A 26,726-nucleotide genomic window follows, 5' to 3' on the forward strand; every position below is an offset into this window, starting at 1 on the left:
CTAGCCCCTAGCCCCGCGGTACTTCCTGTCCACAAACTTGAGGTTGATAGGCTTCCCTGGACCCAGCAGGCCTTGGATTTTGGCAGAAACTGTTCTGGTGTTGGGAGCCAAGTGGACCTCAAATGCTTGCAGGAGTTGGAGAGAGTGGAGGTTAATATGGTCACTACAAAGGGGAAACAAAGTAAATGGCAGCCCTCCCAACCCACAACAACAACAGCTTGCATTTGCGCAGCACCTTCAGGAAGTAACGCATCAAAGAATGACATGGGGGTGTAAAGTTATGAAGGGGGGAGGGGTGAGAAACACTAGGATTGGTGACCAAAACGTGGTCAAAGAGGTACGTTCTGAGTGACTTAAAAGGAAAAGGGACAGGTCAGTTCAGAGGAGAGGCAGGGCAGTCGAGGGAGAGAAAGGTTGGTTTGGGGGGGTCAGTTCTCCTCCTCTCCATCTTAAATGGGAGACCCCTTTTGTTTTCAAATGTGTTCTCCAAATCTAGTCAGTTCAGGGGAGGGATGGGCCAGGGGTCTAGGTGGAAAGCACAGGCTCCAATGGAGAAGCAATGGAATTGGAGAATGGAGGCAAGAACTGGAGGAGCGCTCAGATCTTGCAAGGTAATAGGAGTTGTAGTGTCATAGAAGTCTACAGCATGGAAACAGGCCCTTCGGCCCAACTTTCCCATGCCATCCAGTTTTCACAATTTAAACTGGTCACTCGGGACTGGGAAAGCCTAAAGAGACAGGCCATGTTGGGTTGGGGGCATATACGAATCATCTATGAGATGACCTATTCCCTCAATGTATAAAACTGAAATAGTGTATAAATGATTGAGAATTTAATTAATTCAACCTAATAACATGTAATGTATGGACATTAATATAAAACACAAAGTGCTGTGAACCTTTAATTTTTCTTCAGTAATTTAAGGAGATCAGCATTTTGTAAAATCCTGTAACTATTTTATGTTAAAATGTTTCTAATTCTGAATCTTTCATTATTGTGTACCTAGTTTTCAGTTTAGTGATGGCCTGGAATTGTTATTGCTTATGAATGTTTGTTTTATGTGTCTCAACAGTGAAATTCAGAATCCGCTGCTAATTTCTGAAAACTCATTACCTATCAATGTAGAAACCACATCCTCACGTGAAAACAGCACATTCGCTCCTGGCTTTGGGAGCTAAGGGTTCCCCCAATATCAGAACCCCTTTCATGCCCACCTGAGGAACGGCAAGGCCTGCCTGTATAAGTACTAGGTGTATCTCCAACTCCGCGATCCTCCGCCCCACACAGCTCCGCACCCCGTAACCGAACGGGATTGTTCCGAAGTTATCCACGCGATTCGTGTCAGTCTTCCGCAGCCAGCGGTGAGGCTGAAGCTCTCTGGGCTTTTCAAAAACCTCGTTGTTGTGAGATGTACTGTAGTGGCAGAGGGCAAGCAGAGTCTGGACAGGAAAGCAGAGAAGCAAAATGAGATAACACGGAAGCAATTATTAGGCTGGCTTCCCCACAGGGCACGGGGTTCAGTGACAATCCTTCTGTGAAATCCTTGCAGGATGGACCATAAAATATATACCATAAGGAGATTCAGCGACAAACTCCAAGCAGTTTATTCTAGCATTTATATATATTTTAAAAATAGTTACAGTAGGGTGCTACTCCATTCTTTCCTGCAGAATGACAATGTTCAAACTGCTCAACAAATCGTAGACATCTTTTGTTTTCCATTTCTTTACAAATCTGATTTGACCACTGGCTTGTAATGCTTCAGAGATTACCTTCCTCCTTACTTCAGAGTTTCAGAATTTGAGGAAGGAGTCTGACCTGTTCCTGTCAATGGCCTCAGATTGAGGCATGGGGCAGCATGGTGGCCCAGTGGTTGGCGCCACTACCTCACAGCGCTAGAGACCCAGGTTCAATTCCAGCCTCAGGTGACTGTCTGTGCTGAGTTCACACATTCTCCCTCTGTCTGTGTGAATTTCCTCCAACAGTCCAACAATGTGCAGGTTAGGTGGATTGGCCATGCTAATTTTTTTTTGTTTTTAATTCATTCATGGGATGAGGATGTCACTGGTTTGACCAGCATTTATTGCCCATCCCTAATTGCCCAGAGGGCAGTTAAGAGTCAACCACATGGCTGAGAGGCTGGAGTCACATGTAGGCCAGACCAGATAAGGATGGCAGTTTCCTTCCCTGAAGGACATTAGTGAACCAGATGCGTTTTTCCAGCAATTGACAATGGATTCATGGTCATCATTAGATTCTTCATTCCAGATTTTTTTGATGAATTCAAATTCCACCATCTGCCATGGTAGGATTCGAACCCGTGTCCCCAGAACATTATCCATGTCTCTGGATTAACTGTCCAGCAATAATACCACTAGACCCATTGCCTCCACATATACTAAATTTCCCATACCGTCCAGGGATGTGTAGACTAGGTGGGTCAGCCATGGAAGATGCAGGGTTGCAGGGACAGAGTAACAGGGATGGGTCCAGGTGGGATGGTATTTGGAGAGTCAGCGTGGACTTGATGGGCTGAATAGTCTGCTGCCACACTGGAGGGATTCTATGAAATCCTTTCTTGACTAAGGATGGCTTTCTCCTTTCATTAGATATGTCTGCCTGATTCTGACTCAGAGTCAATAGGGAAGGTCAATGTTTTGGGCCGAAACAATTTGTCCCTGACTCTGACTCGGGTTGGAATTGGTTTCAGAAACAACTTGTGTTGGTTTGAAGAGTTACACTCCACTGACAGGCCAATTATCCAATTCATCAGACCCCCCTGACACTTCCAAACTCACTTCTTCATGAACTTCTTTAGTTAAATCATGACAGGCATGTAAAAAAAATCTAACCTTTTCATGACCAAACATTTTGAATAAATACATGCAAGGTCCACACAAAAGGACACAGAAAATCCTAATGTCCTGGTGCACAAATCAGAAACAGTAACCATGCAGATACAGCAAATGATTAAAAAGGCTATTGGAATGTGATAGATTTATCGGAAGAGGAATGAAACATAAAAGTAAGGATGTTATACAGGGTGTCTTTTGAATTCTATGTGCAGAGTTGGTCTAATGTTTCAGGAAGGATGGAAATGCATTGGAGGTGTTTCAGGGGAGGTTTACTACATTGAGACCCGCAATGGGAGGATCGTCTTGAGAGGAAAGAGTGGGTTTGTTTGTACTGGAGTGGAAGAGTGTGGTGCTGTAAAAGCATAGCAAGTCAGACAACAGCTGTGGATCTGGAGAATCGATTGTTTCAGGCATAAGCCCTTCATCAGGAATCGGGCCGATGCCCGAAATGTCGATTCTCCTGCTCCTCAGATGCTGCCTGACCGGCTGTGCTTTTCCAGCATCACACTCTTCGATTCTTATCTCCAGCACCTGCAGTCCTCACTTTCTCCTTGTTTCTACTGGAGTTTAGAAGAGGTGTGACTTATTAAGAGATGAAGATCTAAAAAGGCCTTGATGAGGTGGCCCTGGGAAGGGTGGCTTCTCTTGTAGGTGAGTCCAGAACTGGACGGCATGGTTTTACAGTGAGGGGGGCACCCTTTCAGGACAGAGACGAGGGGACTTCTTCTCTCTCAGAGGGCTGTGTGACTTAGGAACTCTCTGCCTCAAAGGAGATGGGGCCTTGGGGTTCACTGAATTTTTCTAAAGCGGAGGTGGATACATTTTCCTCAGGGAAGATGATCAAAAGTGATCGTGATTTGGGCCGGGATGGGAATCTGTAATTCAAAGCACAAACAGATCCACCATGATCTTATTGAACAGTGGAGCACGCTTGGAGGGGCTGAATGGCCTACCACTGCTCTTAATTAGAGTCATAGAGATGTACAGCCTTCGGTCCAACCCGTCCATGCTGACCAGATATCCCAACCCAATCTAGTCCCACCTGCCAGCACCCCGCCCATATCCCTCCAAACCCTTCCTATTCATATACCCATCCAAATGCCTCTTAAATGTTGCAATTGTACCAGCCTCCACCACATCCTCTGGCAGCTCATTCCATACATGTACCACCCTGTGCATGAAAAAGTTGCCCCTTAGGTCTCTTTTATACCTTTCCCCTCTCACCCTAAACCTATTCATATGTTTGTTTACAAATTAATGGTTGGCATTTATCAGATCTAACTTCTGTCATCCTGACAACACAGTGAATGGACTCTCGATGTTTGGTAAATCATCGAGTGGATGGCATTATAATCCCGCATGACACTACCATTTACCTTTGGTCCAAACACAATGAGAGTTGGCCAATTACTCTTTTAACTTTGGCTTCAAGGTTCTCTGTCTCCAGCCTTTACAGCTCTTACTTTGTTTGCTCCCTTAGTTCTGTAGCAGATTCACAAACTAACAGGATTTCCTTGCATCAAGTGGCCATCAGCTCCAGGGACCTCAGTTCGATCCCACCCTTGGGAGGTTGCACGTTCTCCCAGTGTCTGTGTGGGTTTCCTCTGAGTGCTCCAGTTTCCTTCCACAGTCCAACAATGTGTAGGTTAGGTGGATTGGCTGTCAGAAATGTGGGGATAGGGTGGATGCTTTTCAGAGAGTTGATGTGGGCTGAATGGCCTGCTTCCACACTGTACAAATTCCATGTTCCCTATGACCAAGGGTCACAGTCTAAGGATATGGGACAGGCCATTTAGGACTAAGGAATCCTCTGCCACTGTAAGTGGCTGAGGCCAAAACATTGAATGTTTTCAAGAAGGAGTTAGATATAGTTCTTCGGGAGCTAAAGGGATCAAAGGGTATGGGGAAGAAAGCTAGAACAGGGGAATGAGCTGGAAGATCAGCTAATGTTGAATGGTGGACCGGGCTGAATGGCCTTCTCCTGCTACTATCTTCTAAGAACTCCAAAATTGGCTGCCTTTCATGCGTAATGAGCAGCAAATCACTTGACTGGGCACAGACAGGGATGGAGCAGATCAGGAATGGAATCATTTATATCAGAATCTTGGTTCTGACTCAACCTAGCTCCCTCAATAGAGGATGATCGCTGATACCAATAGTAACAGGCGTGGTGGCAGATTTTACCCTCCCCTTAAATCAACTGCTGAATTGTTATAGAGACCCAAGTGGTTCAGTCGTGGACTTCACAGAATGGAATGTGCCAATCCCATCCAGACCATTCTATGTCTGAGTTGAGAGTGTGTTGCTGGAAAAGCACAGCAGGTTAGGCAGCACTGAGGAGCAGAAAAATAGACGTTTTGGGCCGGAATAACACACTCCCAACTCTGATATCCAGCATCTGGAGACCTCATTGTCTCCATTCTACATGTGACTCTAGCCCGCACTAGCTCTCTGCAATAAGGGTTCCCAAACAATGGCGTTGGTGAGTGAGAGGTGGTGAGAGCAGTAACTAGGGTCACAATCCCTGTAGTTGCACTGGCAACTGTGGAGCAAGACTGACATTTGACCGCCGTAGAATCCACAGAGAGGTCCCATGCGTTTTCTTGTAGTCGTTGCCTGTGGGTGTGACCCAGTGTGATCGTGGACAGGGCCAGAGCTGACAAATCGCTGGTTTCCCAATATCTTTTATTTTCTGCGTGCCTGTACCCTTGCAGGTGGGCGTCTGGATAGCTTTGAGAGAAGAATCTTCTCCTCATCTCTCCTTTCTGTTTTTTTTTGCCAATGATTTTGAATATCTGTGACCACTCGCTACCGAGCCACTCACTAATTCTTACCTGTCCCTAAAACCATCTCATCAACGTAAATCTTTGTTCGGTCCACTGAACTGTTTTGTGCTCCCCAAGGATCATAGTAATTTCTGTACCAAAAACAAAAAAATTCTGAGAATACTCAGAGGATTGCAATATTGACTGAGCTATTGAGATGGTGACATAACTTGTGGAGTGGACCTGATGGGCTGAATGGCCTTACTTCCACTCCTATGTCTTATGGCCTGTCTTATGTCTTATAATGGTGATGTCTCTGGATTAGTAGATGCCCAGGTTAATGCACTGGGGATATGGAATTCAAATCCCGCTGTAGCACTTGGAAATGTATTGCAGTACCTTCAGTGTCTCTGGGTCAAAATCTTGGAACTCCTTCTCAAAATCATTGACTGTCTAACTGTAGCACAGTGGTTCAAGAAGTCATCTCACCACCAGCTCCTCCTGGACAATTAGGGATGGACAAACATGGTGGCCCAGCCAATGATTCCCAAATCACATGAATTTAAAAACAAAATGATCAGTGGAGGGAGATCAAATGACTATGTAGCCTCCTCTTGCTATGTCTACATGTTATTTGGGATTAAACATAACTGCTTGTTGAATGTGCCAGCACAGATAGGATGGACTGAGTGGCCTCATGTTATTCATAGAATCCTTACAGTATGGAAACAGGTCATATGACCCAACAAGTCCACACCGACCCTCTGAAGAGTATTCCACCTAGATCCATTCCCCTATTACTCTACACTTAATCCTAACTAATGCACCTAAGCAACACATCCCTGAACACTATTGGCAATTTAGCATGGTCAATTCACCTGACCTGCACATCTTTGGATTGTGGGAGGAAACCAGACATTCTGGAGAAAACCCACACAGACACAAGGAGAATGTGTGAATTTAACACAGTCACCCGAGGCTGGAATCGAACCCAAGGTCCCTAGCGCTGGGAGGTAGCAGTGCTAACCACTGAGCCACTGCGCCACCTCAAAATAAGATTCTCTCACTATGATTTAATAAGAGCGGAGACTTTTACGCACATTATTTTTAACAGAGATTAAATTTAGGAAGTTATTAATTTCCACAGTACAAGCAGTAATTCAAAGAATAAATGGTTGGCTCACCCCACTTGGAATAAAGTATCCACCGACAATCATGTCCTCCTGGGTGATCCGACCATTTCCGGGAAGGACAGGGAACAGTCTGTGGTGGGAAGCACACAGGAGTTTTTTCAGTTGACAGAGCCTCCTTCCATTCCCCACCCCCACCCCCACTCCTACTCCCACCCCCACCCCCACCCCCATGTTATTCAACATTGACCAGTTCCCCGGGACAGGCTGTGACACACTTGGCTGGTTTCCATTGGTGCTGTCCTTTCCCAATTTATACACTTCATGTTTCAACAGCGAGCCCCACCCAGTGAGCTCATCCCGCAAGGGGATTCACAGAACTGATTGGATCGTTTGTCAGCTTTCCCAGAAGAGCAAATGGCTCACGGGTCACTTGAGAGATTCCAAGTACAACTAAATAATGTGGGAATTTACCTCATATCTGGTCACCCTGCTGTACAAAATATAGTATTAAATTGGAGAGGATGCAGAAAATATTTACCAGGATGTTGCCAGGACTGGAGGGATTGAGGTGTAAGGACAGGCTGGATAGGCTGGGACATTTTTCATAGGAGGTTGAGGGGTGACCTTATGGAAGTTTATAAATTCATGAGGGGCATAGATAAGGTGAATAACAAAGGTCTTTTCCCTCGGGTCGGGGAGTTCAAAACTAGGGGGCATAGGTTTAAGGTGAGAGGAGAAAGATTTTAAAGGGATCTGAGGGACAACATTTTCACATAGAGGGTGGTTTGCAGGTAGAATGAACTTCCAGAGGATGTGGTGGATGCGGGTACAGTTACAATGTTTAAAAGACATTTGGAAAGGTATGTGAATAAGAAATGTTTGGAGGGATATGGGCTAAATGCAGGCAGGTGGGAATAGTTTAGTTTGGGATTATGGTCAACATGGATGAGTTGGATCGAAGGGTCTGTTTCCGTGCTGTATGACTTTATGATACTAATAGCACTGAGGGAAGCAAAGCAATGGGGCAGATCTCTTTTGGATATTCCTCCCCCCTCCAGGGCTAACTTTTGAAACATTCCTAATACTAAGGAAAATGTGACCTTGTCAAAGTCTTTCTGGACTATAGAGCTGCTCTGTTATTTGAGAAAGACTGGTGGCTTAACCCAAAGGTCACCACTTCCTAGGTGAAGGGCGAGCTTCATGTAACCTTAGGTGGCAGTGGGAATTGAACTCACGCTGCTCACGTCACTCCGCAGGCTGACCAGCTGTCCTGCCAACTGAGCTAATCAACAACCTGCAACTGCCTCCCACTGCCAGGGGAACAGGCAAGAGGGCTCTTGTGGCCCAGTGGTAGTGTTCCTCCCTCACAGCCTGGAGGTATTGGTTCAAATCCCACCTGCTCTAAAGGTATGCCATAACATATCGGAACAGATTTATGAAGGATATCTGGAACAGATGAGAAAGTCAGTTTGGAAAGGGTTAAATGAATGACTATGTAGCGAACATGCCCAGTTTTTCATGTGTCTTTCCAGGTGATTGAAGTGTTTGCCTGCATCTTTCGCATAATGTTGCACAAAGTACCTTCACTCACAATGAAGTATTTTTTGTCAAGCATAGTCTCCCTCCTGGCTGTGTCTAACAGTAGGCAGAATAATCACTTTATCTGCTATTTGTGGTGTAATTTGGGGCAAATGCTTGACACACTTACAGGGAAACTTTCCTGCCCTTCTGCAAAGATAGCCAATGGGATCTTTGCAAACCCTCCCCTAATCTTGTTGTGTCTCAATTTAATCTCCCTCAGCAGCATGTCTTTCATTACTGCATCATAGTCATGGAATGGAAGAGGTCTGCAGCACAGATAAAGGCCCTTCAGCCCATCAGGTCTGTGCCAGTCAAAATCAAGCACTTAACTATTTTAATCCCATTTCCCATCTCTTGGCCTGCAGCCTTGCCATTGCAAGTGCACATCTCAATACTTCCTAAATGTTAAGAGGATTTCTACTCCTAACCACCTTTACAGTTAACGAGTTCCAGCTTCCTAATACCCTCTGGGTGAAAACTATTTTCTTTACATCCCCTCTATACCTTCTGCCCCTTAACTTCAATCTACGCCCTGCCCTCCTGGTCACTGATCCATCCAGTAAGGGAAGAAGTTCCTTCCCGCCTGCCCCATCTATGTCCCTCTCCATCATGTCCCCTCTCCATCTCCTCTGCACCATGGAAATCAAACCCCAGGCTGTCAAATCTCTCTTCATTACGAGGGGACGTGGCATTGCAACCCACTCACATTCTGCCACAAGCAAGACAAGCCATGCAAAAACCAACTGGGAAAAGGAAATAAAGATAAACACTTCACCTCAATGTTTCCTTGAGGGGTCCTCAGACCAGAGGTAATTTGACAGATCCTGAGCCGTGGGGGTCACATCGGGTCCAAGGTTCTGAACAATCCCTTCATACACAAGCCTCTGAATAGCAGGGTACCTGGCCAGTAGGTATGTGCGCCAAGATAATGTGAAGGAAGTCTGAATTTAAACCACAACAGAACCAGTTAGCCTAAAGGCAGCAGGCCCTTCCGACCCCTTCCCTGTCCATCCTGAAAAGCCATTGGAAAATTAGTGGGCAAAGAAATCCGCAATTGTCGGAAAGCTGAAATTAAAAACAAAAGAAAAATGCTAAAAACACTCAGTGGTTCTGAGGGAAGGTCTCAGAACAGTGAATTCAGTTTCTCTTTCATGTGAATTTATTGGACACTGACTCTTTTATTGGAGACTTGGATAAATTTACTGCCCCCACACTCCCCCAAACTATCTCACCATCTCTAGCACATTGGAAATTAGAGTCATAGAGTTGTATAGCACAGAAGGTAAAAACAAGGGATGCAGATGCTGGAAACCAGATTCTGGATTAGTGGTGCTGGAAAAGCACAGCAGTTCAGGCAGCATCCGAGGAGGAGTAAAGTTTACGTTTCGGGCAAAAGCCCTTCATCAGGGATACAGGCAGAGAGCCTGAAGGGTGGAGAGATAAATGAGAGGAGGGTGGGGGTGGGGAGAAAGTAGCATAGAGTACAATAGGTGTGTGGGGAGGGGATGAAGGTGATAGGTCAGGGAGGAGGGTGGAGTGGATAGGTGGAAAAGAAGATAGGCAGGTAGGACAGGTCATGGGGACAGTGCTGAGCTGGAAGTTTGGAACTAGGGTGAGGTGGGGGAAGGGGAAATGAGGAAACTGTTGAAGTTCACATTGATGCCCTTGGGTTGAAGTGTTCCAAGATGGAAGATGAGGTGTTCTTCCTCCAGGCGTCGGGTGGTGAGGGAGCGGCGGTGAAGGAGGCCCAGGACCTGCATGTCCTTGGCAGAGTGGGAGGGCCACAGGGCGGTAGGGTTGATTGATGCGGTTGTCCTAGGGATGTTCCCTAAAGCGCTCTGCTAGGAGGCGTCCAGTCTCCCCAATGTAGAGGAGTCCCTTTGGTCCAACTCATCCAGGCTGACCAGATATCCTAAAATAATCCAGTCCCATTTGCCAGCACTTGGCCTATATCCCTCTAAACCGTTCCTGTTCATTTACCCATCCAGATGCCTTTTAAATGCTGTAATTGTACCAGCCTCCATCACTTCCTCTGGCAGCTCATTGTATACATGCACTTACCTCTGTGTGAAAAAGTTTCCACTTAAGTCCCTTAAATTTTTCCCCCCTCATCTTAAACCTATGCCCTCCAGTTTTGGAATCCACTAACAAGGGGAAAAGACCTTGGCTGTTCACCCTATCCATGCCCCTCATAATTTTATAAAGCTCTATGAGGTCACCCCTCAGCCTCTGACGCTCCAGGAAAAATAGCCCCAGCCTATTCAGCCTCTCCCGATAGCTCAAACCCTCCAACCCTGGCAATATTCTTGTAAATCTTTTCTAAACCGTTTCAAGTTTCACTACATCCTTCCTATAGCAGGGAGATGTGGATTCTGTAGTGACCTTTCCCCAGTTAGACGTCCTGTTGCATCACCAAATGTATTTAAAGAGGAGGTAGATACATTTTTGAGGGCGAGGAGGAGCAGTCCAAGTGGAGGAGGTGATGCTTGGTCCAGATCAGCCATGACCTTACTGAATATGGGACCGAAATATCCTACTCCCAGCTCTTTTGTTCTTCCGTGTTTAGACTCATTTGCACAAGGGTTGGCTGCCTTACCAGGGAGAAAGTGAGGACTGCTGATGCTGGAGATCAGAATCGGGAGTGTGGCGCTGGAAAAGCACAGCAGGTCAGGCAGCATCCGAGGGGCTGGAGAATCGGCATTTTGGGCATAAGCCCTTCATCAAGAATGAGGCCTGATTCCTGCTCTTCGGATGCTGCCTGAGCTGCTGTGCTTTTCCAGCATGACATTCTGGACGACTGCCTTACTAGATGGACCATTAACTTTCCTGAGCAGCAATTGAGCAACATCATGCTGGAGTAAGACTTTGACTTTTCTTCATCTATATCTACTTGCACACTTTATCTCCCTTCCACATGGTAGGAGTTAAGGTTTATATGTAATTCCATTTGCAGGGATTACTGATACACTGTAGTGTATCTTACACTACAGAGCCCTTCCCACAACACACAGCAGCTACTTAAGACAGGACTTGGATCAATTGGCATCTTTTTAACCCATGTAGTTTAACATTTACCTGACAATCCTCAAGGGGACCTCACCAATAGGAATGTGGTTTGACAGGGCAGATGTGAAAAGGATGTCTCCACTCTGGGGAGAATCTAGAACTAGAGCTAACTCCTTAAAACTAAGTTGAGACAGAACTGAAGATAAATTTTCTCCCCCCAGGGGGTCTGTGGGACTCTCTTTCTCAAAAGGCAACAGAAGTAGGAGTCTTTGAATATTTTTAAGATGGAGAACAGATTATTCTTAGACAAAGGGGTGAGCATTTGTCAGAGTTAAGTGGGAATGTGGAGTGATCTGACCAGTCATGATCATATTGAATGGCAGAACAAGCTCCTAATTTGTATGTTACAAATTGATTCTGAGTGTGAGAAGTTATATTTGGCTGAATCGTATTATTTCTGAATTGTTAATTCAGGGACTCAGGTAGTGTTCTGGAGATCTGAGTTTGAATCCTACCTCGGCAGATGGTGATGTTTGAAATTGATAAACTTTCATAAATACAAGTGACAATAAATTACTATTCTGAATTGCAATAAAAATCTGGAATAAAGAGACTAATGATGACCTTTGTCGATTATCAAGAAAAACTCACCTGGTTCACTAATGTCCTTTAGGGAAGGAAACTGCCATCCTTACCTGGTCTGGCCTATAGTGACTCCAGACCCAGACCAATGTGTTTGCCTCTTAATTGCCCCCTGGGCAATTAGTGATGGGCAATAAATGCTGACCTAACCAGTGATGCCCACTGGAATAAGTCCACAGAGGCTGGTTTCCCCCCAACCTTTAATTAGACATGCATAGTACTTGACACTAGTTTGGCTTCCTCAGGGTCAGCTCTCAGAGGGAACAGAACCTCTGACACTCCTGTTTACAGAACAACCTCAGTTATCCGAACATCAATTATCCAAATCTTGGGTTACCCGAACAAGACCTCAAGGTCCCTTAAAAACGTTACATCAAAGAGGAGTTGAAAATGTGTTGCTGGAAAAGCACAGCAGGTCAGGCAGCATCTAAGGAACAGGAGAATCGACGTTTCGGGCATAAGCCCTTCTTCAGGAATGATTCCTGAAGAAGGGCTTATGCCCGAAACGTCGATTCTCCTGCTCCTTGGATGCTGCCTGACCTGCTGCGCTTTTCCAGCAACACATTTTCAGCTCTGATCTCCAGCATCTGCAGTCCTCACTTTCTCCTCAAAGAGGAGTTGCCAACATTGGTGCGATGTTCACGTCCTTTGGTTACAATGATTAAAGTGAATTTGGATTACTTGTAACTGAAGAACATGTGAAAACGCTGTCAAAAACAAAGAAACACAAGCTCCTCAAGCAGCAGTGACTGGGATATTTTTTACATAAGGGTTAGTTACACAGCCCTCTGCAAAAGTAAGTGCTTTATTCCCATCACTTTACGGGGCCAGTCATGAAAAAAATGGCAAGGAAAGTAAACACATGCACGAGGCAATGCTTCTGTCCTTCTATCATGACACTGAGTTCAGCAGAAACTGACAAATGCTCTTGTGATTGTTGTAGAAGCTGTTCCAGACCTTGTTTAATGCTGGGATTTCCTTACTTATGTGATGGTGAGGGTTTAGGCCTTCTCAGTTTACCAAGTCTTTCTCAGTTACTCCATCAAGGACATGCAGGTCCTTGGACCCCTCCATCGCCAGACCATAGCAACACGTCGGCTGGAGGAAGAGCGCCTCATCTTCCGCCTAGGAACCCTCCAACCACAAGAGATGAACTCAGATTTCTCCAGTTTCCTCATTTCCCCTCCCCCCACCTTGTCTCAGTTCCAACCCTTGAACTCAGCACCACCTTCCTAACCTGCAATCTTCTTCCTGACCTCTCTGCCCCCACCCCCACTCCGGTCAATCACCCTCACCCTATCACCCTCACCTTATCACCCTCACCGTAACCTCCTTCCACCTATCGCATTTCCAATGCCCCTCCCCCCAAGTCCCTCCTCCCTACCTTTTATCTTAGCCTGCTTGGCACACTTTCCTCATTCCTGAAGAAGGGCTCATGCCCGAAACGTCGATTCTCCTGCTCCTTGGATGCTGCCTGACCTGCTGCGCTTTTCCAGCAACACATTTTCAGCTCTGATCTCCAGCATCTGCAGTCCTCACTTTCTCCTTCTCAGTTTAACCAGACTTGTGCGATTTGCTCCTTGCAGCCTGGAATGGTGCTCTAGTATTATTTCCTGTTACTAAAATACCAAGATACTTCTGAACATTTAAAAATCTGCAATTTTCAGAATGCAAAGTTTAAATAGCAAACTCATCAAAATGATTGAAACAAACTGTCTGATAGAGCACAGCGTTAGATCCTCAAATCTCCTCCAAAAATATGTAGAGTGCTTAAGGAATATTTGAGGATTTGGCCTCCACCTCAATAAATTTTATTTGTACAAAAAGTGATTTTATTTGTAAAATACCATGAATCTTTAAGCAATATCCAGTGTTTGTACACACCTTATTAATTGAATGAAATAAAAACTGTGCAACCATGCTTTTTTATGTTTTATGTTCAATTTGGCTTTCTTTGTTTACGATCAGATCTGTTATCCGAACCATCAGTTATCCGAACCATCAGTTATCCGAACAATCAGTTATCTGAACAAAATACTCCTTGCCCGTCTCATTCGGATAATCAAGTTTGTTCTGTGTATCTGTCAGCCAGGACTCCCTGATAGGATCAGATTAACAGCCCCCATCAGGGAACTCATATTGAACTCCACCTGGTTACCCACAATCCCTACACCCACATCTTATGAATGAATAAAAAGGATATTTGCTTACCAATTAATTATCCCTAATAAGATTCACTCTTGTACAATCTTCAATATGGAGTCCTGTACTCAGGGCTTGAGCTGAGAAGCAGTTTGTCAAGGAATGACCTTGATTTGTGAATCCTACTCGCATTTCCAGATTTCATAGTTTCTTGGTAATAGAAGCAGGAAGAGGCCATTTGGCCCATCTAGGCTGCTCCGCCATTCATTAAGGTCGTGGCTGATCTATCCATCGTCCCAGCTCCTCCTAATCATCCCGATCACCTTTACACGCAAAAGCCCATCCAACCATGTCTTGAATATATTTAATGAAGCTGCTTCTACTGCTTCCTCGGCAATTCCAGATTCACTGCTTTTCAGGAAAAGCAGTTCCTCCTCATCTTTGTGCTGTATCTGTTCTCCCTAATCTTGAGGCCATGTCCCCTCATCCTAGTCTCAGCCCCAGCATAAACAACTTGCCTGCCTCTGCCTTGTCTATCCCTTTTAATAATTTTATATATTTCTGTGAGATACTCTCTCATTCTTATAAATTCTAGTGATTACAGTCCCAGGTGGCTCAATCTCACCTCATCGAGTAACCCCCTCACCTCTGGAATTTGGAGAGACAGGGAGGGGGAGTCACACCTCTGGTTTCTCTCAGACAGTCCCTGACCACAGAGAGAGGTGATGGTGGCTGTGGTATTAGATTTACTGTATCGACGCCTGTCAGCAGCACCTCTGATGTGTTTGCGTAAATCTCCTCCAGGGTCACCTCCTGCTTGACCAACATATAGGTCAATAATTCCCCCTGGACAGACTGCTCCTGCTCCAACTGCTGCTTGATCTGAACCAGCTTTCGTGCGTCTCACCTGATCATTCATGGGTGGGGTGGGAGAAAGAAAGTTGAGGAAGTGAGTGATGGGAATACGGGTAGTAAAATAAATGAACTGCGATCAACTTTCAGTCAACATTGGCAGGTCCTTCCAAGGCTCAAAACGCGTTTTTCCAACTTGTCGGAGAAATTTGCCCAATAGGTTAGAGATCACAAAACACAGCTCTAAGTGAAATTGACAGTTTATTGCAAGCGATATCGCTGGAAGAGAAATTGACCAGGCTGACACAGAACTGACGGTCTGTACAGGTAGATCAGGTTTCTCCTCTCAGAGCTGAGGATGAGACCAGTTTTATAGTAATGCTGCACAATGACACTGATTAAGAAATGGGAAACTACAACGTTTCTGGAAATGGAGTAATTTAGTTGCAAGGATGCTAATTGGAAAACAAATATCGGATGAATGTCCTGTTCCTTCACACAATGCAACATCCTGACAGTTCATGGTTCCATTCATCTTCACAGGTAGGTGTTAACATCTCCTCTGAAGTGGTGAGGTGCTTCCATTGTCCTGTTCCTGGAGCATGTCCTTGCTAGTGACTGTCTGTCCTGCTCTTTGTGTGGCTTGGGTATTGCTGGGTTGTGAAACTGCCCTTGGGGCTTTGAAATATCTGTGGTGCTCTGTCATGTCCAGGAGAGCTTAAAATGTATTGCCTTGCCTGCGTGCTGTATGATTTAGCTTGTGAGCTGATCGGGAATTCTGGGTGTTCTGGTACAGGTTGGCCAATTTTGCTTTTGTGGGCCTATCATGGGTTAGCAAATCTTTTCCCACACTACAGGGAGTCCGAGCAATATCGCTGAGATATTTTTAGTCAACGTGTTCAGAGATGTTATTACACACCACAGGAGAAGGCGGGAATCAAACCCAAACCTCCTAACTCTGAGGTAGGGACACTACCACTGTACCACAAGGTTCCAGAGTTGATTGGGCGTAGGTGACACTCACTTAAAAGTTGAGGGTTATATACAGCTCAGTGAAGATTCTTGTGGTACAGTGATAGCGTTCCTGCCTCAGAGCTAGGAGACCTGAGGTCAAGCCCCACCTACTCCAGAGGTACATAATAACGTCCCTGAGCAAAGAGAAATGAATTGCAGTCTTGTAGTTCAGGCTCTCTATCCAGTTGTTGTATTCCTGGTGTATGTAAGTCGTGTGTGTGTTGATTGTTGGCCCTGTTCAGGTATCTGAACAATCTTTTGTTGTTGTTTTGTTTCCACCTTAACCCCCCCCACCCTCGGTCCTGATCTTTAGGCGCCTGGTGTGGAGGGGACTGTGGGCAGGTTCAGCAGACCTCTTTGTAAACCTGTTGCTGGGCATGGCTGAGATGACCATCAAAGTCAAAATGTTCAGTCTTAAAAGTGACCAAACATTTCACCGTTTGAATAAAGATAACTCTTTCATGGCTGCCATTACATTGAGGAAGATTGTCGCCATATTGACTGCAGCAGTTTTGTGCACTGGCTCATTGTAACCTGCATATGACATCCAACAATGGGAATAAATGCCTTGCTAGCCACACTCATACTCTAAAAGGAAGCTTAAAAAACATAAATATATTTAGTCATGGGATGTGGGCATTGGTGGCTGGGCCACAGCATTTACTTCCTGTCCCTAATCTCCCTAGAGATGTGCTGCTGAGCCACCATCTTGAATTGCTGAAACAGAATCACATCATAGAATCCCAACAGTATGAAATCAGGCCATTCTGCCCATCGAATCCACACCAATCCTCGAAAGAGCAGCCCACCCGCACACAATCTCTTACCCTGTCCCTGTAACCCTGCATTTCCCAAGGCTAATCAACCTAACCTGTATGTCCATGGACACAATGGGCAATTTAGCAAGGCTTACATTGTATTTTCCTTCCTTCCTTCCTTCCTTCCTTCCTTCCTTCCTTCCTTCCTTCCTTCCTTCCTTCCTTTCTGCCAGCTGCATATTTACCTTAAGAGAATCTTGAACTAAGACTCCCAGTTCCTTTTGTGCTTCAGATTTTTGAAGCACACACCCTAGGACAAGTGAAACAAAGACATGCACGAGAATTCTTAGAGGCATGGCATTCTAACCAGAACTCCATCAATAAACACATCGATTTAAATCCCTATCTACCTCCCCTTGAAACAAAGAACCAGAAATGACATCACCCACCTTAAGAAACCAAGACCTATAAATGGAGAGGTGGGACATACCACCAGGACTTCACCAGAGACTCTCACTGATGATGTTACCTAGCACGGTGACGAAACATCTGAAAACAAACCTTTCAACTCAGCGTGCTAATTTACATATTTATATATGATCTTATGATAACAGGAAGGTCATTGATGAAGCAGGTAAAGATGGTTGGGCCAAGGACACTACCCTCATGACCTCCTGTGGCGATGCCCTGGAGCTGAGATAGTTGACCTTCAAAAATAATAAGCACCTCTTTTGTGCCGGGTATGACGCTAACCAGCAAATTATTTTCCATTGACTCAAGTTTTGCTTGGGCTCCTTGATGTCACATTCAATTAATTGGGACCTCGATGTCAAGGGTGGACACTCTATTTTCAGTTCTTTTGTTGACATTTGGACCAAAGTTATAATGACATCAGGTACAACACAAACAGAGAAGCAGTAAGCAGGTTATTACTGAACAAGTGCTGCTTGATAGCTCTGTCGACAATCTCTTCCATCATTTTGTGGCATTGAAGGATAAACAGATTGGCTGGGTTGGGTTTGTCCTAGCTTTTTGTACCTAGGACATATGGAGGCAATGTTTCACATTCTCGGGTAGACAGCAGTGTTGTGACTGTACTGGAGGAGCTTGGCTAGGGATGTCTGGTGCACAAGTCTTCAGTATTATCGTTAGAATATTGTAAGAGCCACATTTTGCCTTTATAGTATGGTAAAGGCTGTTGTCTTTTTTTTATTTTGCTTTGTTTCAATTGTGAACTGAATTAGAAAAAGGACTGCTTCACAACACAGGACTGAGGAAGTGCTGCAATTTTAACAAGAAAGTTACTGAATCTCATTGCAAGTTGTGTTTACACAGCTATGTAAGAAATGGAGTAAGGTATCAGAGGAGACTGCCCAGAAATGGGGTGTGTCCACAAAGTGAGTTTGGCTAGCAACAGGTTGCTGATTGGTTTGTGGAATTATGATCAGTTGTGGATGCCAAAGCCTTATGACAGCTCTGATTGGCTCCTGAGATGTGAAGGAACTTCTTCACTCTAATGGGCTGTGAATCTTTCTGATTCTCCAGCCCAGAGAGCTGTAACTATTTCCTCATCAATGACACTGGAGGCAATGTTTGATAAAATATTTGTACACTTAAAGAACAATGCAGTGAGATGGCTTTGGATCTCTGGAGGGGCAGGTACTTGACGCTCTCCCTTTCCCCCAATGGAAATAGCTGAAACCAAAGAAAACCAATTATTTCTTCCCATCAGGTTGCTGTAAGGTATTGCTACTAACTGATAATCAGAGACTTTATAACTTGTGAACCAGATGCTCTGTGCCTCCTGTGAAGAAGTAATGAAACCTGAAGGAGAAGATCAGGAAACCGAAGGACTTGGGAAACAAAAAGGATCAAATTCAAGGTCCTGGTGCCATTGAACTTCTTCCTCAGTACTTCTTTCCCCTCCACCCGTAACACCAATGCTTTTTTAAAAAAATCTGCCAGTGTATCTCTGGAAATCTTAGGACTAAATGGATCAAAGGGTATGAGGAGAAAGTGAGATGTCGGTGTTAAATGGGCTGATCAGCCATGATCAAATTGAATCATGGAGCAACTTAGTGGGCTGAATGGCCTACTGCTGCTATTTTCTATGGTCCTATGTTTCAGAAAGGGGTTAGAGTTTTAACAGGTAGAGTCATATGTGAACAGCTCATAGTTGGAATCTATTTATTTGGAATAAACAATTCTTGTTAAGTACAGTAACCTGGTCTGTGTGTCCTGTTAACCAGGGTCAATCTGACAGATAAATCTTTGCAATGTTAATAATATTGTTAACTTTTGGGATGGCTCTGGGATAGTGAGTCTTGATTTCCAGTGAGGTACTCCAGGGAAGAATGACAGCGTCCACTACAGAACAAGGAATTGGCCATTAAGGACTGAGATGTGAAGGAACTCCCTCACTGAGATGGGCTGTGAATCTTTGACATTCTGTGGTCCAGAGAACTGAAAACGCTCACCCATCAACAATACTGAGGGCTAAGTTTGATAAAATATTGGTATGCTAGAAGTGTAAAAGTAGAGCTGAGATAGCTCAGTAGGTCACCCTTTCTGAGACTGTGGCAGAAAGAACTGAATGGCAATTCCAGCTCCTATTCCTAACATGAACACTGAGGATTCTAAGACATAGGAGCAAAAGTAGACCATGGCCAATCGGATAATCCTCAGCTCCACTTTCCTGCCTTTTTCCCTCTAACCCTTGATTCCTTTACTGATTAAAGTCTGTCTATCTCTGCCTTGAAGTTGCCCAAAACTGGTCCCAAAGTCTCCTCCTTCCAGGCTGTGGCAGAACCAGTTCTCAATATTAAGACATAAGAGTGGAAGTAAGGCCATTTGGCCCATCATGGCTGATGGGCATTTCAACACCACTTACCCGCACTCTCCCCGTATCCCCTAATTCCTTTCGAGATTAAGTATTTATCAGTCTCTGCCTTGAAGACCTTTAACATCCCGGCCTCCACTGTGCTCCATGGCAGTGAATTCCACAGGTAAAAACAATGACTGCAGATGCTGGAAACCAGATTCTGGATCAGTGGTGCTGGAAGAGCACAGCAATTCAGGCAGCATCCGAGGACAGGCAAAATCGACGTTTCGGGCAAAAGCCCTTCATCAGGAATAAAGGCAGAGAGCCTGAAGCGTGGAGAGATAAGCTAGAGGAGGGTGGGGGTGGGAGAGAGTGGCATAGAGTACAATAGGTCAGTGGGGAAGGAGATGAAGGTGATAGGTCAGGGAGGAGAGGGTGGAGTGGATAGGTGGAAAAGGAGCTGGGCAGGTCGGACAAGTCCGGACAGGTCAGGGGATCGAGTTTCTGGAGGTTAGAAGCTAGGATGAGGTGGGGGAAGGGGAAATGAGGAAACTGTTAAAATCCACATTGATGCCCTGGGGTTGAAGTGTTCCGAGGCGGAAGATGAGGCGTTCTTCCTCCAGGCGTCTGGTGGTGAGGGAGCGGCGGTGGAGGAGGCCCAGCACCTCCATATCCTCGGCAGAGTGGGAGGGGGAGTTGAAATGTTGAGCCACTGGGCGATGTGGTTGATTGGTGCGGGTGTCTCGGAGATGTTCCCTAAAGCGCTCTGCTAGGAGGCGTCCAGTCTCCCCAATGTAGAGGAGACCGCATCGGGAGCAACGGATACAATAGATGATATTAGTGGATGTGCAGGTAAAACTTTGATGGATGTGGAAAGCTCCTTTGGGGCCTTGGATGGAGGTGAGGGAGGAGGTGTGGGCGCAGGTTTTACAGTTCCTGCGGTGGCAGGGGAAAGTGCCAGGATGGGAGGGTGGGTCGTAGGGGGGCGTGGACCTGACCAGGTAGTCACGGAGGGAACGGTCTTTGCGGAAGGCGGAGAGGGGTGGGGAGGGAAATATATCCCTGGTGGTGGGGTCTGTTTGGAGGTGGCGGAAATGTCGGCGGATGATTTGGTTTATGCGAAGGTTGGTAGGGTGGAAGGTGAGTACCAGGGGCGTTCTGTCCTTGTTGTGGTTGGAGGGGTTGGGTCTGAGGGCGGAGGTGCGGGATGTGGATGAGATGCGTTGGAGGGCATCTTTAACCACGTGGGAAGGGAAATTGCGGTCTCTAAAGAAGGAGGCCATCTGGTGTGTTCTATGGTGGAACCGCTCCTCCTGGGAGCAGATACGGCGGAGGCGGAGGAATTGGGAATACGGGATGGTATTTTTGCAAGAGGTAGGGTGGGAAGAGGTGTAATCCAGGTAGCTGTGGGAGTCGGTGGGTTTGTAGAAGATGTCAGTGTCAAGTCGGTCGTCACTGATGGAGATGGAGAGGTCCAGGAAGGGGAGGGAGGTGTCAGAGATGGTCCAGGTAAATTTAAGGTCAGGGTGGAATGTGTTGGTGAAGTTGATGAATTGCTCAACCTCCTCGCGGGAGCACGAGGTGGCGCCAATGCAGTCAATGCAGTGAATTCCACAGGCCTACCATGCTCTGGCTGAAGAAATGTCTCCTCATTTTTGTTCTAAATTGGCCTCCTCTACTTCTAAGGCAGTGCCCCTGGGTCCTAGTATCCCTGCCTGACGGAAACAACTTCCCAGCGTCCACCCTTTCTAAGCCATGCATTATTTTGTAAGTTTCTATTAAATCTCCCCTCAACCTTCTAAACTCTTATTGACCTTCGTACCCAAAGGAACCTTCAAGGCCACAATGCATGCAGGCGCTATTCCCAAGTGACTGCGGCCTTTCATCCCCCAACCTTGGAATGAGTTCTGCCAGTCCTGGGATGGGCTCTTCCGATTCAGTAAGCACTCGTGATGACACTGAGTCGTTCCATGCTTTACCGCCCTGTTCCTTTGGACGCCCTGGAGCTGCTTACTGAATCGGAAAAGCTCATCCCAGGACCGGCAGGACTCATTCCAATTGCTTCTGTATAGAGCCACTCCATAGATTCCTGGACTGGAGTATCTGTTGTAGATGTTTTAATTTATTTCTTTATTTTGTGGGCTGTGGGCATCGCTGGCTGGACCAGCAATTATTACCCTTGAGAAGGTGGTGGTGAGCTGCCTTCTTGCACCACTGCAGTCCACTTGTCGAAGGTTGACCTACAATGCGAGGTAATTCCTGGATATTCACTCAGCCTCCACCTTAAAGTCTACACCTCAGCTATTACTAGAAGGTCAAGATAGAATATTGTCTTGTTTCGTTAATTGGATCCTATGAGATCTCAATTTTGACTCCTGGGTAAGTGTGGCCTTGATTTGACTATGCCAAAAGCTTTTAAGAAAAAGTTAGGGTCAGTCCAGAATTAGCTACTGGAATTCGAATTGACCCTAAGGTGTGGGAATAATTGACAGCTCTGTCAAGTAGTTAGCACAGTCACAATGAACTAAATGGCCAGCTCTTGCACCGTAACCTAGAATGAATTCACTTGCTACATGTGAATAAAAGTATGGTTGCAGGTATTTTCTCTGTCTCTCATTGACAATCTTCACCACAATCTAATCCAGAAACTATAATCAGTTTAATTCTTACCTGTTTCCTAATGCTATTTGGGATGGGTTAAACTAGAATGATGGGAGGATGGGAACCTGAGCAGGAAGACAGAAACAAGGAGAGAAACAACAGGCAGAAGCCAGAGAAAACAGGAGCAAGAAATAAATGGTGCCATAGTGTAGAATAAAGCTAAAATCACTAACAAGGTGATAAAGACAAGTGTAAAGGATCTGTGACTTAATGTGTGGTGCATTCGCAATAAAGTAGATTAATTAGTGATGTATACAGGTAGAAATGGTTACGATATAACAGTGATTGCAGAGACATGGCTGCAGGGTGACCAAGGATGGGAACTGAACTTTTCGGAAAGACAGATAAAAAGAGAAGAGGAGGTGGGGGTATCAATGTTAGTAAAGGATTAAACAATGCAATTGAGAGGAAAGATATTGGCTTGGAAAATCATTAAATGGAATCTCTGTAGGTGGGGATGAAACATGCCAAGGCACAGAAAATGTTGTTGGGGGGTTGCCTTTGGTTCCCAAATAGTAGTGGAGACATAAGGGAAGGCATTAAATGAGAAATCTGAGAATGCAAAAGGGGACAACTGTAATCATGGGTGACTCTACATGTAGATTGGAAAAAAACAAACTAGCAATAATAGTCGAAGAAAATTTCCTGAAGTGTGTACATGTTGTTTTGCTTTAGACTCATCTGCTGAGGAATGAAGCAGAGAACAGGGCAGCTAGACAAGGTATTATACAAGAAGACAGGATTAATTAACAATCTTGTCCCTTAGGGAACACAATGACCATAATATGATAGAATTCTAGGGAAGCTGTTGAATCTCAAACTAGGGTCCTGCACCTAAATAAAGAGAACGATCAGGTATGAATTGGCAAGGAAGGAATAGGGAAACTTACTAAATGACAATGGCTCAGATTTCAGAGATATGTGCATGAGTTATATCAAAAATATTAATCTGAACTGGCACAAAAATAAATGAGAGAAGGTTGTTCAAGCATTTCTTACAAAATAAATTAAGGATAGCATTAGATCCAAGGAGGAGTCATACAAAATTTTCCAGAAAAAGCAACAAACTTGAGGATTGGGTCATTTTGGTATTTAGCAAAAAGTCTGATCAAGCAGAGTATGTTAGTAAAATTATAAGGGATATAGAAACTAATCATAAAAGCTTCCATAAATATGTGAAGAGAAAATGATTACTAAATACAAAGGTAGGTCCCTTACAGCCAGAAGCCAGTGAAAGTACAATGGGGAACAAAGAAATGGTGAATAATTGAACATACATCTTGGTCCTGTCATCACAAAAGAGGACACAGATAACCTCTAAGAAATGTTAGTGAACTAAAAGGGGTTGAATTGAAGGAAATCAATGTTAGTATGAAAATGGAGATGGGGCAATTAAACGCTGATAAATCCACAGGAACTAATAATCTACATCCCAAAAAATATAACCAGGTGATTTAGAGTCTTCTCAGTATAGAGGACTGATTCTGTGCTGGCTGGTGCCACAGTCAGTGTGGATATATATATATTAGAAAATCTACATCCCAAAGTATTAAAGAAAGTAGACTTGGAATTATTTGATACATTGGGTAGTCATTGTCCAAATATGATAGACTCTGGAGCAATTCCTACAGGTTGGAGGGTGGCAAGTGCAATCTCGCTATCTAAGATGTGAAGGAAACAACATCAGACCAGTTAACCTAACATCATTCATGGGGAATCTATCAAAAAGATGTGATAGCAAAATATTTGGAAAGTTCTAATGGGATTGGACAAAGCCAGCTTAGGCTCATGAAAAAGAAATCATGCTTAATAAATCTACTGGAGATATTTGAGGATGTAACTGGTATAGCAAATAAGGGAGAAATAGTGGATATGGCATATTTAGATATTTAGAAAGCTTTTGATAAGTTAAAATACATAAGATGGGGGGTAATATACTGATATGGACTGAGAATAATTTGATTGACAGGAAATAGAGAGTGGGAATAAATGGTTCTTTTTCCCACTGGCAGGCAGTAACTGGTGGAATACCATAAAGGTTGGTGCTTGGGACCCAGCCATTCAGATATTTATATCAATGACTTGGATGAGAGAACCAAACTCAATATTTCCAACACAATATTGTAAGCTGTAAATGGGATGCAAGGAGGCTACAAGGTGAGTTAGACCAGTTGAATAAATGTTCAAACACATGTACAATGTGGCTAGATGTGGAGTTATACACTTCGATGTGCAAGACACTGTGCCTCGGTACACGTGACAATAAATTCAATTCAATTCATTTAGAAGGCAATGTTATTTAAATGGAGGTGTTCTGGGAAGTTTGAATGCACAAAGGCATCTGAGTGTGAGAATCAGAGATTCCCTACAGTGTGAAAACAGGCACTTTGGCCCAACAAGTCCACACCAACCATTCAAAAGGTAAGCCACCCAGACCACATTCCACTACATTTACCTCAGACTAATGCACCTAACCGACACATCCCTGAACACTGTCCAATTTAGCATGGCCAATTCACCTGACCTGCACATCTTTGGATTTTGGGAGGAAACCAGAGCATCCAGAGGAAACCCACACAGACACAGGGAGAACATGCAAACTCCGCACAGGCAAGTCACACAAGGCTGGAATCAAACCCGGGTCTCTGGCGCTGTGAGGCTACAGTACTAACCACTGAGCTACCACGTTCTTTATACACCAGTCAATGAAAGCAAACAGGCAGGAACAGCGAGCAATAAGGAAGACAAATGACATATTGACCCTCGTTGTGAGAGGATTTGAGTTCAGAAATCGGGACATCGTAATGCAATTATAAACAGCCTTGGTGAGCTCACACCTGGAGTATGGTGTGCTGATTTGGTTTCCCTTCCTAATAAAGATAACGTGGACGAGCTGGTGTTGGACTGGGGTGGACAAACTTAAAAATCACACAACACCAGGTTATAGTCCAGCAGGTTTATTTGGAAGCACTAACTTTCGGAACACCGATCCGTCATCAGGTAGCTTCCTCAAGAAGAAAGCTAGTGCTTCCAATGAAACCTGTTGGACTATAACCTGGTGTTATGTGACTTTAAATTTTTTCCTAATAAAGGTTACACTTACTGTAGAGAGGGGGTGCAGTGGAGGTTCTCTAGAACGATACCAGGGATAGCAGGACTGACCCATGAGGAGAGATTGGTTCAACTGGTCCCATATTCATTAGAGTTTAAGAGGATGAGAGAGGATCTGAATGAAATGTGTAAAATTCTAACAGGGCTGGACATACTAAGTTAGGAAGGATATTTCCCCTGGTTAGAACCAGGGGACATAGTCTCAGAATATGCAGTAGAACTGTTCTTCACCCAGAAGGTACTGAACCTGTGGAATTGTTGACCACAAAAGGGTGTGGAGACCAAGTCACTGAATATATTCAAGAAGCAGATAGATACTTTTTTATATTATAAAGTCATCGATGGATATGAGGAGAAAGGAGGAATACAGTATTGAGACAGAGGATCGGACATGATCATACTGAATGGCAAACCAGGATTGAGGGGCTGATACTCCTGCTCTTCATCTCTACGTTTCTGTTCTGAAGCAGAACCATATCAGATGTGAAACATTAACTCCGTTCCTCCCTCTAAACAGATGTAGCCAGACCTGCTGAGTTTCTCCAGCATGTTTTTGTTCTCGTTCTAGACTAACTGGGCAACACTTTCCAAAGCTGAAAATGTGTTGCTGGAAAAGCGCAGCAGGTCAGGCAGCATCCAAGGAGCAGGAGAATCGACGTTTCGGGCATGAGCCCTTCTTCAGGAATGAAGGGCTTTCCAAAGGCCAAAGCAATAGAGTCTTAATTTCCATTGCGAACTTGTAGAACAAGTTGTTGACATCGGTTATAGTCTCCGAGGTACCTTCCTGAGCCTTCATGTACTTTATCCTTTTGATCAAGTCTGCAATGACATTGGTTACACCTTCTGAAAACATGGCTACATCCTTGGGCTTCATGATGCCCTGTTTCAGCACATTCCTCATCCTGAACCACTGCTCTCCTTCTCTAAAACAACAACCAGCATGTAACAGCAGAGAATTAGCACCAGAATTGGAATTGTTGGGTGGTTTGTTTCTGAGTGGTGCTGATGTGATGGACCACAGTGCCTGTGTTTGTGCTGCCAATCTCCATGACTCTATGAGGTCTCAAATACTCGTCCCTTTCCGATACCAACAACAGCATCTCACCCCATCTCTGAACAGCCAGAAGACGTAGGAGTAGAAATTAGCCATTCAGCCCATCAAGTTTATTCAGCCATTCAATGAAATCATAGCTGATCTGATAACACCCAGCTCCGCTTTCCTGTTTTTCTCCTTGATTCCCTTACTGATTAAAAATCTCTCTATCTCAGCCTTGAATATACTGGATGATTCAGCCTCGACAGCCAATGCAGTAAGAATTCTACAGACTCACTAATCCTCAGAAAAGAAATTCCTCCTCAACTCTGGGTCTTAAATGTGTGGCCCC

The 26,726-nt window shown here is 44.8% G+C and overlaps 1 protein-coding gene across 1 annotated transcript; it reads right to left on the minus strand.

Annotated features, from left to right (window-relative positions):
- cyp27c1 (cytochrome P450, family 27, subfamily C, polypeptide 1) lies at positions 1-26,257 on the minus strand. The gene is given in 8 exon segments (XM_087988576.1): positions 1-140; positions 1,241-1,439; positions 6,805-6,883; positions 9,110-9,152; positions 9,155-9,275; positions 14,875-15,031; positions 21,577-21,672; positions 26,052-26,257. Coding segments are annotated over 8 exon segments (1,026 nt in total). The 5' UTR covers positions 26,243-26,257.
- Positions 26,258-26,726: the final 469 nt, after the last annotated feature.

This window comes from Chiloscyllium plagiosum, unplaced genomic scaffold, assembly GCF_037043375.1.
Source record: "Chiloscyllium plagiosum isolate Xiang-an unplaced genomic scaffold, Cpla_swu_hap1 HiC_scaffold_7, whole genome shotgun sequence".
Lineage (NCBI taxonomy): Eukaryota > Metazoa > Chordata > Chondrichthyes > Orectolobiformes > Hemiscylliidae > Chiloscyllium > Chiloscyllium plagiosum.